Raw genomic sequence first — 14,969 nt, forward strand, 5'->3', positions numbered from 1 at the left:
CACTTCTGAAGTTCAGTATTACGTAGTAACTCTTATGTTACCCGACGCGGTGGCTCAGTGGCTAAGGCGTTGCGCTGCTGAGCACGAGTACGCGGGTTCGATTCACGGCCGCGGCGGCCGCTTTTCTGATGGAGGCGAAAAGCAAAAACGCCCGTGTGTCCGAGATTTCGGTGCACGTTAAAGATCCCCAGGTGGTCAAAATTAATCCGGAGCCCTCCACTACGGCGCGCCTCATCGCCTGCGTTGCGTCGGCGCATTAAACCCTACAATCAATCAATCAGAAATTCTTATGTTAATTTTCCGCTAAAAATGTCTCGCTTTCCTTGTTCTTCAACCACTGTTGCTAAATATAACCGCAAAATTCTGCTCCTTTGTTTGCATGAATTTGGTAGAACTTTGACGCCTGTGATTTCATGTTTAAATCTTAACCTATGCTTTTCATTTAGAAAAACTGACATGTTTATATCGGCATTTTGTCTTTTTCTATGAATGAGAACCGCACTTGTATTCTGTGCATTTAAAATGTCCCCATTGCCCTACCTGCAAAAAAGGCTCGAATGGTATTGGTAGTATGTTGAAATAAAATAAATTAATATGATCAGGATGATGATGATGGTTTTTGTTTACTGGCGCAAGGCCAGCTAGGGCAAAGACCACCAAGGCAATGTTACCGTATAATGCGGAATATAGGTCGAGATTTTTTACAGAAAAATTTGCCGAAAAGTCACCCCTCGACCTATATTCCAGTCACTGGCAGTTGTCATCTGGCGACCAGGCAGCCCATCGAGCCCATCCAAACCCCAAAGGCACCATCGCCACCACCATCATGCGGACGCGACGCCATCTTTGTTTTATTGCTTCTCTCGCTGTCAGCGAATGTGTGCGTGCAATTTTCTTCTTGCTCAAAATGAGTTTAGGCACTTGGTGCCAGTTTACAGCAGCATTTAAAAGAAAAGTTGGCAGTTTTCCAGGGCCAATGACGTGTCCGCCTTGCGCCAGTTCGGTATCACCAAAAGATGTGTTGCTAGTGGCGTTAGCTGAAGGGCAGCTCTCGGTGTGCAACGCTCGGAAGGCCTCGTTTTATGGGCGCTGCTCTGTGCACCTGTGCTACTGTACAAAGGGGCAAATTTTGTCCACTAGCGCCGTGCGATGTCTCTACGAATGGATAGCCCAAGATGTTTGCTGACCGCCTGCACCGGTCTGCACACGAGTGTCCCATGCTTTGCGCTCGCTTCACGATGACATGGTCTTGCGAGTGTTGAAGTGCTGCATAAGCAATTCCCTGGACTGCACCGAGGACGACCTGCTGTGTGGGCGACAGCGAGCCAGAAGCAGTCGTCCGACGATACTTCAGACAGTTTTAAATGAGTAATCTGAGACGAAACAAGTTATAGTCTCAATAAAACAATGGTTGGTACCTAATTATTTTTTTTTTGCATTTTTCCGCTACAAGGTAAGGGGGTCGGACCTATATTCCGCCTCGACCTATATTCCGCATTATACGGTATTTAATGATACAGTCATAAGAGTAAATACTAAATGATGCCAGTAAAAACAAAAGTGAAGCTAAATAAAACTCAATGAAGATGGCTGATTTATAGGGCCAGGATGATTACGCAGGATATGTAAAGAGCAGTAAAAATTTGATGCCGGTTAAAAACTGAAAAACTCGCTTAGTAGAAAACATGGGCTCGTCGGCTATAAAGTGTGATGGATGTAGTGCGATGTGTTGCCCGTATAGTTCAGGAAAATGTTTGCGTCGTGTGGTGTCGAGTGCTTTGCATGTAATGAAGAAGTGGACTACGGATAGGGCCTCTCCACACCTGCTACACAGGGGTCTTGAAGATTCCTTGAGCAGATACGAGTGTGTTGCATGTGCGTCGTGCCCTATCCATAGCCTAGCCAAGGCAACTTCTGTGTATCTGTTGCGTGTGTGGGTGGTGTAGGGTTTTTTTTACGTGTAATTTGTTGTCTGTCTGTTCCTTCCAGTGTGTTTGCTATGTTTTACGAAGGTGTTGTCTGATGTGTGGTTTGAGGTTAGTGTAGGGTATGGTTGTTACGTCTGCTGTGTTTCTGAGTGCCGCAGCAGCGGCCCTTTCATCTGCCATCTCGTTGCCAGCGATCCCAGCGTGTCCCAGAACCCAGCACAGGACCAGTTCACATTTTGGTGCATACACAGACATGATGGAGTTGACAACCAGATGAACTACGTGGTTTTTGCTGGGCTTGTGAGATGACAGTGCACGAACAACGCTTAATAAATCTGTATAGATGACGGACTTGGGAATATGGTTTTTAAGAATGTGCTGTACAATGAGTAAAGCTCCACATGCTTCTGGCGAGAAAATCGTGGTGTGTACGTTCATGGTTCCGCATGCATTAAAGTTTGGACCATGAGCAGCACAATACACCGTAATGGAGGTTTCAAAAGCATCACGGCAAAATTCTGCACATGAGTATTTATACTGCAGAGAGAAAGTGCTGCAATATTACAGTTCTTGGTACCTTGTTTCTATCAAGTTTCATAAAGGATAAATCACAAGATACTGCACGAACTTTCCAAGGCGGTAAAATGTCAGAAAAAGATGATCTGTACACATCTAAAAACGAAACCAATATCCGAAGCTTTCTCTCTTACTCTAAGTGAGAAGGGCAGAGCATTAGACGGGCAATTTACAAACAGCAGGGATGTAGATTTAGCATTAAGGTCAGGTTTTAAAAGGATGGTTCTTAATTGATGAAATTTTAAAAGCACAGAGCATGTACATTCGTTGGTCCTCAAGGCACCACTTGTTACACTGGGACTGGGCTTGGACTGGGCTTACACTGGCACTTGTTACACTGGGACTTTGGACTGGGCTAGTGTGGGAAGCACCCAACACAAGACGAAGTCCCAGTGTAGCACTGGGTCAAGCATTCTCAATGCTGTTTTTGTTGCCGACCCATACACGACACTGCCATAGTGCAAACGAGACCCTATCAAGGTGGTATCAAGGCAGAGCAGGAGTTCTTTGTCTGCGTCACAGGACTGATGGGAAAGAACCTTGCGAATATTCACTGTTTCTCGAAATTTATGCTTAAGTCATTTCATTTGTATAATGAATGCGAGTTTGTTGTCCAGCACAAAAATCGTCAGGATGAGAAAGAGGGCAGCACAAGGGCATGGTTGGCCCAATGCCAAGATGATAAGAGGCACTCCCCAAAAGCACCTTCCCTTGCCACTCAGCCACATGTCACCACTGCGTTGCAGGAAAGCCCTTTGCCGTAAGCACGGAGCAAGAATAAGATAGGAGGGGAAAGGAAGCCTCCTAGCGCGGCCAGATAATGTCACAAGTGCTCGTCAGATGTGAAGCTAGCGGCATTTGCCGCGGATGAAGAAACTGCGCGGCCACCGCGATCGGCATTGCACTGCTTAGCCACGGAATGAATTGCGGCCGCTATCAGTTTGTCCATCAGGTGCCGCCACCCTCTCCTTCGCCGTCGCAGCTACGAAGCTTGGCAGTCCGCCTTGGCTTTCACTGTGGCATTATCTGATCGACCTTGTCGCGGTCGATCGTGAACACTCAAAAGTGCAATATGTCCAGAGCCAAACTAGTAACTCATTGCAAAGAACATATTTCACATGCGTTTCAGTGAGGCATCGCTTGTTTTTTTGACATTTCATAACTTCATCTATGCTCGTTCGCTGAAACCGCTGCCCATGTGCTGGCGTTCCCAAACTTCGAAATGCCGCAAAAGTGTTAGGAATTTTCTCACAAGACTACCAGATCCACAGCCAAATTGAACATCGCGTTATTTGCTGCGATACTCAAAAGTTTCAGATATTCACACACCCCCACAAGACAGTGTTTAATCACGGTTTGCGTGCAATTCTTTACAACTAAGCAACGCCCAGACAATGGCATGATGTTTTCATTGTCCATTAACTCATTCGTAGCGAAGCCCAAAAAAGGACCATCAATTATAGAAGTCGGGCACCACTCTGTGCTGGCGTTCATTGATGCACACTAGCAAAGGCAGTAGTCTCCTAAACCACTCATCTGCCCCTGTCGAAGCAAGACTGTTGAAATGCAAACTGTCTGAACTGAACTTAATGGCAAGCCGGACGGATTACTTCGCGTGAAACGCCATTTTTGTGCGAAACTCACCAGCCAGGTCTCTCTCATACGACGACGACGGCAATTTCATGACATACACACGTACGAAGGGACGAACTTTTGCTCAGACCCACATGCATGCCTAAACCCCATTCAAAGGTGAAAATGGAGCGAGAAAAAGCAGCTCACCGATCTGCGCCACGCCACGTACGCTTTCCGCTGTTGGAGCACCTTCTTGATCTCCGGCCGTTCCAGCAGCTGGTCGACGGTCGGCCGCTTGTGCGGGTCGGGCTGCATCATGTCCTTGATCACGACACGCAACTCAGGTGACAGCCCTACACGAAAAGGGGGGTAAAAGATCGCTGAAGGCTTACGCGGGTGTGAGTATAGTACGAGCAATGTAATAACGGTTCATAGGGGAAACCCAGGGGGCTCATGCTAATGCACCAGGCACCCATAGGGGTAACAACAGGCTATGGGAAATGGCAGGGGAAAAGGGAAACATAGTGGGTTGCGATATAAAATGCAGTCACCGTGAACTCTCCGAGAACCAATCTGGCATTCATTTCTTCTATATACTTGTATGGCATCAGGAGTGCTTGGACTACCCACAGACTATCTGCGGGGAGTCCAATACTGCAAATAGAAGAGCCTCGGTGAAACAAGCCGGTTACGGGGGGACACCACTGGTCTTGATGGCCGAAAATTTGCCAAAACATCAATTTCATGTATTAATTTTATTTGCACTCTACCGGTGGTCCCAGATAACGTACCTGCAAAATATTGTAGTTGTACCATCGGTGTTCAGAAAACTGTCCCTTTGAAGTTGCCTAAATGACCACTTTTACCTGTTTCCAAGCTTCTTGCCTTGTTTTAGCAGAATGAAGTTTTTTTTTCCTACAAGGTCAACTGTTTGGGTACAATATCTTGGCATGTACTGGTCACATTTGTACCATTTTTGCTGTATTCGAAAGCTTATTAGGCGAACAGTGCAATAAAACCACAAAAATATAACAGAATTCTTTTTTGCAAGCACAAGATTTTATGTAGTTAGTTTCACGAAAACCCTGGTAATTGATGACCTGACATATAATAAGTTTACAGAAGCTGCAGAATTAATGCTAAAATTAGTGCTGTGGTATGGATAGTTGCACTCCCTGGTCCTTCTAGAGCACAAAGGGATAAAAAGTATTTGAGTATTTCCTACGTAGGTAATGAAAAAACTGCCTGAAATGGCATGACGTAATACGCTGCACAATTCTAGACGAAAACTAACTGCATATCTGTGCTCACAATGTTAAAAATACACTTAATGTGTAAATGCCAAGGACATAGGTTAAAAAATTACAAAAATATCCTCTAGACCAGCGTCCCCCCCTTAACGTGTTGCCCTGTATTTTCCATTGCTCCAACTCTTTTGCGTTTTGAAGCTGAAATAAGTGGTTTAAACATAGACAACTTTCATCACATCTCAACAAGTGAAAGCAGAAGCAAACCCACTCACTCTGGGCGATGTAGTCGGGAAGAGCGCCCGACCGCAGCACGTGCCAGTTCTCCCCGTGGCCAGGCAGCTCGAGGTCACAGGCCAGCTCAAGAGCAGTGATGCCAAGGCTGCAGGGCAGAAGAGCGCACACAGGGACACTATGGGCATTATTACGCATGCCGCTGAAGGGACACTAAGTTGTACAAACTGGTTATGACCGTTTGAAGCCCGAACTTCAAACGGTCGTAACTTCTGTGACAGACCTGATAAAGTGATGTTAGTCTCACTGCCCTCCTTGATCTGTGCGCAGTTCACTGGTACCTTGTTCAGCTGCATCCCTCCAGCAGTTTGTTTACAAAAGCCGTCAAAATATCAACTATTAAAATGTGAATAAATTTGAACATAGTCATTTTAAACGATAAACAAATTTTATATCGACAATTAGAATGGAAAACTACATATGCACCCCCAATTTTTATCATTAAAAATTAAAGTATTTGATCAAGGACCAATGTGCTACCTTAACCCATTCGCTTCCAAAGCCGGCGATCCGCCGGCCGCGTTCGTCAAGGCCAAACTGCGATAAGCCGGCGGTTCGCCGGCCCCCAGAAAAACCATTGCTTTTAAAACACCCCAGTAGATGGCGCTACCCTCTGCTCTGTGTCTGGTTGTTTTGTCCTATTCACACCAGATGGACATAGTTGTCCAGTAAAGTCGACCTTGGTTGTCGAAAAAAAAATTTGGCGGGTATTTTGGCTCCCGTTTCTCTTTCGAGTTGCTCGCCGCTTGAAGCATGGCGTCGCGAAAGAAAAAAAGCCTTACGTGCGACGAAATTCTCGAGCTGGTGTTTCAAAGTGAAGAAGAAAGCGACTCTGGGGACGACACAGAAGTTCTCTCCAACCAAGGAGGCAGCAGTGACGAGAGTGACTCCCACAACGACAGTGATTGTGAAAGCGAGGTGAGTGTACATCAAGGCGGTCTCTCCAACCCACCACCTTCAAAGAAGTCCAAAAATGACGACTGGAAGTGGGAGGAAAAAGACAGTTCTGAAACTGTCACCAAACTGCCTTTTAGCGGATGTGCTGGTGTGAAGCGATCGATCGAACTGAAAGTAGGTGACAGTCCACGAGCAGAAGAATTGTTCAACGCCCTCATCGGAGACGATTTTTGGGAAATGATTTCCAGGCACACGAACGCTTATGCAAAGGAAAAGCAGGCTTCCAACCCGGACCCCACATGGCATGATACGACACCGGGGGAGATGAAAGTTTACTTTGCGCTTTGTGTACTAATGAGCCAGGTAAAAAAGAGCAGCATGCAGGCGTATTGGTCGCAAAGAAGTGTTATTAGCACACCATTTTTTGCGACGGTGATGCCAAGGCAACGTTTCTGGGCGCTCTCCCGGTATCTACACTTCTGTGACGACAACCTCACCGCAAGTGATGACAAGCTGGCGAAGTTACGACCTGTACTGGACTACATACTCAAGTCCATCGGCAGTGCCTACTCTCCAGAAGAAGGTCTCGCTGTGGATGAGAGCTTGATGAAGTTTCGTGGTCGTCTCGCATACGTGCAATTCAACCCGTCAAAACACGCCCGTTTTGGCGTGAAGTTTTATAAGCTGTGCGAATCTGCTAGTGGCTACTGCCTCAACTTTTCTGTATATACAGGAAAAAGTGAGCATACGGCCGCTACCATTGGAATGTTGTGTAGTGAGGCTGTCGTCATCAACCTTTGCGGCGATCATCTTGCGGATGGTCACACGATCTACATGGACAATTGGTATTCCTCACCCTTCCTTTTTCTTCAAATACACGAAGCCGGATCTAACGCCGTGGGTACTGTTAGGGTGCATCGCAAGAACATGCCCAAAGAGCTAAAAAAGACAAAGCTGAAAAAAGGTGAGTGCAAGGCCTTTTTCTCCCAAGGCATCATGGCCTTGACATGGCAGGACAAGAAGCCGGTCAACATGCTTTCTACGTGTCACAAATCAGCCAATGTGACTGATACCGGCAAGAAGAAACGCCACAATGATCTGCCGGTTTTGAAGCCCCAGGTTGTGCAGGACTACAACCGTGGAATGGGAGGTGTCGATCGAGAAGATCAACAGCTCGCTTCCTTCCCCATAATGCGTAGGTACGCAAAGGGATACAAGAAAATATTTTTCTACATCATGGACATCGCTGTTTACAACAGCTACATCTTGTCAGCCAAGATTACGGGAAGGCGAGCCAGCTACACAGACTGGAAAGTCGACCTGGCGGAGCAGATGATCGAAGAGGCTGTGTTGCCGGGCTACCGGCGTCGAGGCAAATTTCCTGTCGGTGACTCACCAATGCGACTAGAGGCCTGTGAGTGGGCTCACTTCCCTCGGCAAATACTCCCGAATGCCATCAAGTCAAACCCATCAAGGCAATGTCACGTCTGCAAAGCCCAGGGCAAAAAGAGCGAGAGCAGGTGGGAGTGTGAGAAATGTGGGGTGGCACTTCACATGCCCGTCTGCTTTAAAGGGACAGACAACCGATTTTTGTCGAGTATATATTCTCTATCCCAAATGAAAGGGCATCACTTAAAGCACCTTGACGAGAAACGGTTTTGCTGATAACGCTCTAGAACTTTTTAAATCGAATTTTCTGATCTACGAGCCGTATGTGTCCCTCCCAAAACTAATGCTGGCAACCATGATATAGAGTAGCTCGGCAACATACTTTTGTCTGTATGCGAAATAAAAAACGATATTTAAAAACTTGTTCCCAGCTAAAAAAAGTGTGAATCGCAGGCTTTCTTGTTCCTTTATGTGTTTTTTTTAATGCAAGGGTCTATTTTGCACGAATGCGCCATCTGTTGGGGTAGACGACAGGTAGAATCTGGCTTCACGTTGTGGAGGCGGGAAGTTCGATTCTCCCCGGGCGCGACTCTTTCTTTTTTTTTTTTAAGCTGCCGTTGGCGTATTTGGAGACTGAAATCAAATATTTTGACAAAACAAACGCCCCTGACTCAGACAGAATCGTCAAAGCTTCTTCGCTGGTTCTGTTTACTGAACGCTGCCGTTGATTCTGGGCATGGTGGCTCAGTTAGCCACACTGAGAGCAACCCAGCGGCGGCGGGCATCGTGTCTTTAGAATTTTCAAAGTAATGTTTAGAAATACATGTACTATTTAAGCTTGTACAAATACTTGTGTTAAAAGGTTTTCAATATGTAAATAAACGTTTCAGCAGTTACAGTAGCTGCTAGGTTTGCAGGTCACGTGACAGGGACACATATTGTAGTGTCAAGTTTCGACACTACGAACCGCCACCCTTCCGATTTCAGGAAGTTTGCTGCCAAATTAAAATTATTTCCGCCAGTTTGTTTAAAAATTGCTTGTTGTTACCGGGCTATATAAAACGCTGGCTTTCATATGAGCTGGAGAACATATACGCGACAAAAATCGGTTGTCTGTCCCTTTAAGATCTTCCACACACGCAAGGTTTTCTGACTGCAGTGCTTTTCGAACTATTTCTTGAACAGAATAAAACAAAAAGTGTTGGTGTGCGATTTAAATAGCCGGAGTTGTGGAGGTTTCTTTACGGCGGCGTAGAGGGCTGCTCGTGCCGCCGAAATTTGCGCGGTACAGCACGCGGGGACGGGCGTTAGAGCGGCGGAAGCGAATGGGTTAAGGGGGGACGCGGGGATCAGATTGTGAAAAGTGACCAAAAAATCGTTTTTTCAGAAGTCACATTTTCGGATTGCACGTTTTATATTCTATGCGTTCACACATTTTCCCTGCCGCAAACGATCGCGAAGTGCCAAAGAAAAATATTTATATCGGCTGAGGTGGCAAAATATTTCCTCAAAATGACGAAAACACGGCAATTTTCGCAGCGCTGTATCTCCGGAACGACGCCACCGGGCGCCGCCATCTTGGTCGCGTTAGATCGGCCGACTCTAACTTTCATTTCCCGGTCGCTCCTTCTGTCATCGCTGGCTCATAAACCAACGTTTTTAGATTAGGTCAGTTGGCAAAGAGCGCGGCCTTCCAAGCACAGCGGCGCGGGCCAGGTCTGTCGCCGACCAGGCGGTGGCGCTGCGGTAGCGTTGAGATTAAGGTCCCTGAAAGAACTAAGGTAGCGCCAACTGCTCCCTCCTTCTCCGCTGCCCTCCTCTTTTTTCTCTCCCCTCACCCGCGGCGCCGCCGTCCCTTTAACTCCGCGGCAGGGCCGCCATATTTGTTGGCCACTTGAGAGCAGACGCCCTTGCTACGCTTCAGGGCGCTCGCTGCAGTTTGCTCTTGTTTTCGCGCCGAAATCGCTCTTTGGTAGCATTTATAGGAATTCTAGAGCCCCGTTTTACCAACAGGCACTGAGTGATAGTGTTTTGTTTTATATTTTTGTCTACAAGGGGATATTTGCGAGGCGGATGCCGCTGGCGCATACGCACAGCGCGGTTTTTGTTTACGTGTGCGGCATTCTGTAACACCTCAGGATAGCTCGTGAATGCGAAAGGATCGAGCGTGGACATTTCAAACTGCTCTGTTACGGTAGTTCCGTTCTTGCATTCGCGTGACTGTGGTCGTGCAATCACTGCACAGAGGTCTTGCGCACGGTTCGCGGCAGTATACAGTGCGCTTCATTCGCAAATGCCGTAGTTCGAGCGCTGCGCTGGCGTCCTTGCACTCGCCTTTCTTGCGATAATTGTGTATCCTCAGCGGCGTTCACTCTGCGCCCGCTTTTACTAACGACCTACAGCCTACCTTAATTACGCGCAGTTTAGAGTGCTTTGCCGTTTTCGTAGAAATGTTTCCTTCACCTTCATGTCGTTATAGGCTGCTGTGAGTAGACTAAAAACATACACATGCTGTTGTGCGTGTGTGCACGTACAGCGACGTGAAAAGCCCCTGCTTCCCCGACTTCGCAGCCGGATACACTAAACTACACTCGCGGCCGTACGTTCATGTGCGAACCTAGTGAAAAACGCAGACTTGTAATTCTGGGAATACGCGCCAGAGAAGACTGCGATCAATCGATCGGGTAAACTGAAATTACAGTCCCTCTAGGTACAAATTATGTAACTAGTTACTGCAGTTAATTAATCATGCAATACGTTTTTTCACCGGGCGCGGTCGTTTACAGCCGTTATTAATGGAGGCGCCTGGACAGAATTGTTTTGTGCTGGGATATATTCTGGCAGATTTGTACATTGCACTAACACAGGGATACACCCGAAAGAAATTCTAAAGAGGACCAATGTCACGATGATTATCAAGAGAAAACAATAAATCACAAAAATGAATTGGTGCCAGCAAATAGATATTTTATTGGAACAAACGTCCGTAATGACGTCGTGCAGGTGGCTTGTGCTGCTGACGTGGCTTCCCGTGAGAAAAAATGTTGGGAGTGGCATTTGGGTTTAGTTTTTTTAACGCCAAGCTTCTCCAATATCCGTTGCTCAAATTGATCCGTGAAATAATCCTATTGAGAAGGGAAAAGAAATGTCGCCACCGAGTTTGAGATGCGCCACAAACACTCCGCAAATATAGGCAATAATGCATTGCAGAAGGGAGTTAGTGACTGTTCTACCGTAGCATGGTCAAATTCGTGTTCGCGCATCTGCTCAGTGCCGCGTCCGCTCAACTCGCTACACTAAACCCGTTTAGCAAGCGCTTTGCTGGACAAAAATACGTCTGCTGAAAATAATATAGTCGCCCAGTGTGTTTTGGTTCAAATCGCAATGACTGGATACGCTGCGCCATTGACTACTAAGATGAAGTAAGCGCGCACACTGCAAATGTACAGCATCACGTGTAATGCAAACGTAAGTCGTAATTAACTGTGCATACACGGAAGAAAGGGCGTACAGCCGTTACGGTGCGAATATGCATTTGAAGTGCTCATTCAAACGTGCGCGAATTTAATAAAGCGATAACAGAAATTGCGCATCAAACGTACGTCAACGGCGCGGTCACTATATTAGCTGACCTTAAATTGTTTTACCTAGCCGCAATTTTTTTTTTCTCGCAACAGCCTCAATTTGCGCCGCACCGACCAAGCCCATATTACGCAGCAAATCACTCCGATGTCATAACAACGGGATTATAATACCACCCGGGTAGCTAACACACAAAACATGACTTCACGCCAAAAAGAGCGTACACGCACTCGGAACGCACACGATACATGGTCAGACGCAAGCTGCCGTCGGCCAAAACAAGCATGAATTCAGGTGAACAATTCTCGCGTCACGAAACCCTTACGACAACTGACTGAACATGCTACGCCGCTGATATTGATGCTGGAAGTTAAGCGCGCACATGACAAATACACGGCCTCTTATCCAAACCAAAGCTTACGACGGGACGAACTCGGCGCTGCGCGCAATGCCTACTCAGAACAAAGCGTGGACGACGGTCGCGAAGGGAATACGCATTTCTTCGTAAGTGACCGCTCAAGCTCGCGCAGAATCTAACAGAGCAAGAACAACCATTCAGAAACTTACCTCGCAAAAGAGTGATGGTAGCGTCGGCCTGAAGTATGCCCGTTCAAATCTATGCAACCAAACTTTTCTCCTTTCTGCGTCGCGTTTCCCGGACGGAATAACGAAGTCTTCTGCCCTGCCTGACGATATTCGCGCTGCCTAAGGCACAACACATCGACACCGAGAAGCAACCTAAAACGACACCGGTGCGACATTTTTTCGAAGCGAGCAGCTAATTCCGGTACTGAAGCACGGTGGCGACGGTGGCTCGGAAGCCAGCAATGGCGTCGCCGCGGCGGCGTTGCGCAATGTCCCAGCCGGCGAGGCATCGGCGAGGCGACCCGGCGGCGGAGCAAAAAAAAAACAAAACCACGTGACTTTTCCCTTGGCCAATGGCGCGCGGCGTTCGCCGGCGAAAAAGAAAATGGCAAAAAACGAAGTAAGAGAGGAGCGCGGGCGAGGGCGAAAGGCGGCGAGATCTAAAGATGGCGCTACCTTAGTAATTTTAGGGACCTTAGTTGAGATCGGTCTCGGCGCGTCGTCTGCTACTCCTTGCTTGGAAAGGCGCCGGTGAACGACCACCGCACACCGTTAACGCTCTTCTTTGACATGCGAAATCCAACTTCGCTCTACTCTTACGCTTTAGTGACAAGAGCTTTACATTTTTATCGACATTATGACGAGAAACAAGCTGTACTTAAGAAAAAAAAGGCAAGGCAAATACTGCACAGTCCGTTTGTCTTCGGCTGCTTCCCGTTCCATAAATTTATTTTCCCCCAGTACGGGATCTCTTATAGCTCAATAATGTTTAAAGCATATCCGAATGCGTCTTACGCTGCTGAAACTGCGGGGAAGCCTACAATAGTCCGCCATCTGCTTGTGATCAAGAAAAGACGCCTCGAAATTTTTATTTATGCCGTGGAAGCAAATGCAGTAGGCACGTTTCACAGTACAACATATTTACAACCCCAACAAAACTGATCAACTGAGCCGATTGGAAACCAAGTGCTGACGTGCGCGCTCAGCAAATTCTTGGTATTTTAAGTGCGGACACGAAAAATTACGATTTGTTAAACAGCTTTGCTGTTAACAAAGAAAATTGAACCAATTATTAAACCAACGTTTTTTATCTCTCTGACAGAAATAAACGTTTTTCTCGGATCAGAATGTTTGTCGTACTGCGCTATTCTTTTTTGTTGGTTTGTAAATCTGATGGAATATCTGTTAGGGTCACAGAAACTTTCATTTACCTTGTAGCCCTGATATGCGGATTTTTTAAAGCGTTTAGAATTCATTTATCTTCTTGTAGCCCTGATATGCCGATTTTTTAAAGCGTTTAGCCTGGTAGTTTTTCGGTTGAGCCATCGCTTATGCTATCTTCTGCGTTGATTTTTCCTGCTCGTTTCTTTTTGCAATCTACACATAGGCAACACTTCTCAGTTTCGACTATCAGATTGATTTATAAGAGGTTTAACGCGCCGACACTTCACAGGCGATGAGGCGCGCCGTAGTGGAGGGCTCCGGATTAATTTTGACCACGTAGGGGATCTTTAACATGCGCTGAAATCTCGAACACACGGGTGTTTTCGCTTTCCGCCTCTATCAGAATAGCGGCCGGGAATCGAACCCCAGTCCTTGCGTCTAGCAGCACGGCGCCTTAGCCACCGCGCCGGCTAGGAATCTGATCTGACAGCACCGCGAATATGTTGTGGCACACACACTGCATGCCCTTTCACGGCAGTTGTTGCGGATGAAACGTCTGGAAACAGGTAACATTTGTTCCAAGGGCTGATCTTGGAACAAATGGAATGATCTTTAAGGGATGATGCTACATTCTTCCGCCTTGCCAGCTGGGGCTGAGTATTCCCATTTTTATCGCTGTAGCTACACGGCGGGACAAGCAAACCTCTTGAATTAACTTCAACCGACAAGTTTTGCCCGATTACTGCAGCCTTCTCAATCACACCCAGAATCTTCGATCTTGTAGAAGATAACCTGGGTAGGCGAAGCCTTCACATTCTACGATTAAAATGTCGGACATTTGCTGAATTCCTGCATAACCGCGAACCACAGCTCAGTTCCCAACGTACGTGCTGACTTCGGCGCTTTCTACATCACTCATACCGCCACTTACGCCAGTTTCATCACGCAAAAGGCCCATCATTTTGGCAGGACGCAACATAGGTGGGAACCACTGTCATCCATTTGGGTGGTTTTCGGCATGACTTTGACGTCTTTGGTGCCGACAGATGCTCAGGTATGTCAGGGGCAATACGGGGCGCCGCGCCGTCCCTCCGAGTCCTCCTGCCTTACGGTATCCTTACAGTTTGACCGTTAACGACGTGTTCGTAACAGTTGATGTCTGAAGGCTCACAATGAATGTCACAAACGTATGTTTATGGTGTAACATTGAAGTTTTTCCGCGGAATCGCGCTTTCCCACGCCTTCAATCCGTCAGGACCCTTCGGCGCTTTGAAGAAATGCCGCTGCACGGCCTTTGCCGCTTCCGAAGCATACCCCGAACGGCAGCCCGGCGCGCAGCACGTCAACAAACCGCACCGACACTTCAGAGATCCACTAAAATATGTATGCACGATGACAGCACAGAGCTAATACGTTAATACACACGTGACGAACAGGCGAGCACCAACAGCACAGCGAAAACACATGGCCGGGGTGAGCCTCGCTCCCCAAACTAGATCTCAACGCAACGCCAGCGCCACCTCTCGGAATGGCGACAAAATGGTGCCGCCTCCGGAGGCGCAGTTTGCAAACTGACCTAATCTAAAAACGTTGTCATAAACGCACAAACGGCAGAAAGAGAAAGGTAGTGAAACGAAGAAACCGATAGATTGTAACACGCGATTGGCTGTCCGGCCTCCTTTTTTGTTACCGCTCTCCTGATTGGGCGTCGCCATGACAGCAAAAACATGGC

The 14,969-nt window shown here is 47.2% G+C and overlaps 1 protein-coding gene across 1 annotated transcript in view; it reads right to left on the reverse strand.

Annotated features, from left to right (window-relative positions):
* LOC144162218 (membrane-associated tyrosine- and threonine-specific cdc2-inhibitory kinase-like) overlaps window positions 1–14,969 on the reverse strand; it is a 51,543-nt gene that overhangs the window by 16,158 nt on the left and 20,416 nt on the right. The window contains exons 7-8 of the mRNA XM_077692683.1: window positions 5,602–5,708; window positions 4,287–4,432 (exon numbers count right to left, since the gene is read on the reverse strand). Of these exons, the coding sequence (XP_077548809.1) occupies window positions 4,287–4,432; window positions 5,602–5,708 (253 nt within the window). The remainder of the gene's footprint in view (window positions 1–4,286; window positions 4,433–5,601; window positions 5,709–14,969) is intronic.

Source organism: Haemaphysalis longicornis, unplaced genomic scaffold, assembly GCF_048455015.1.
Source record: "Haemaphysalis longicornis isolate Haplotype H1 unplaced genomic scaffold, Haemaphysalis longicornis Haplotype H1 scaffold_12, whole genome shotgun sequence".
Lineage (NCBI taxonomy): Eukaryota > Metazoa > Arthropoda > Arachnida > Ixodida > Ixodidae > Haemaphysalis > Haemaphysalis longicornis.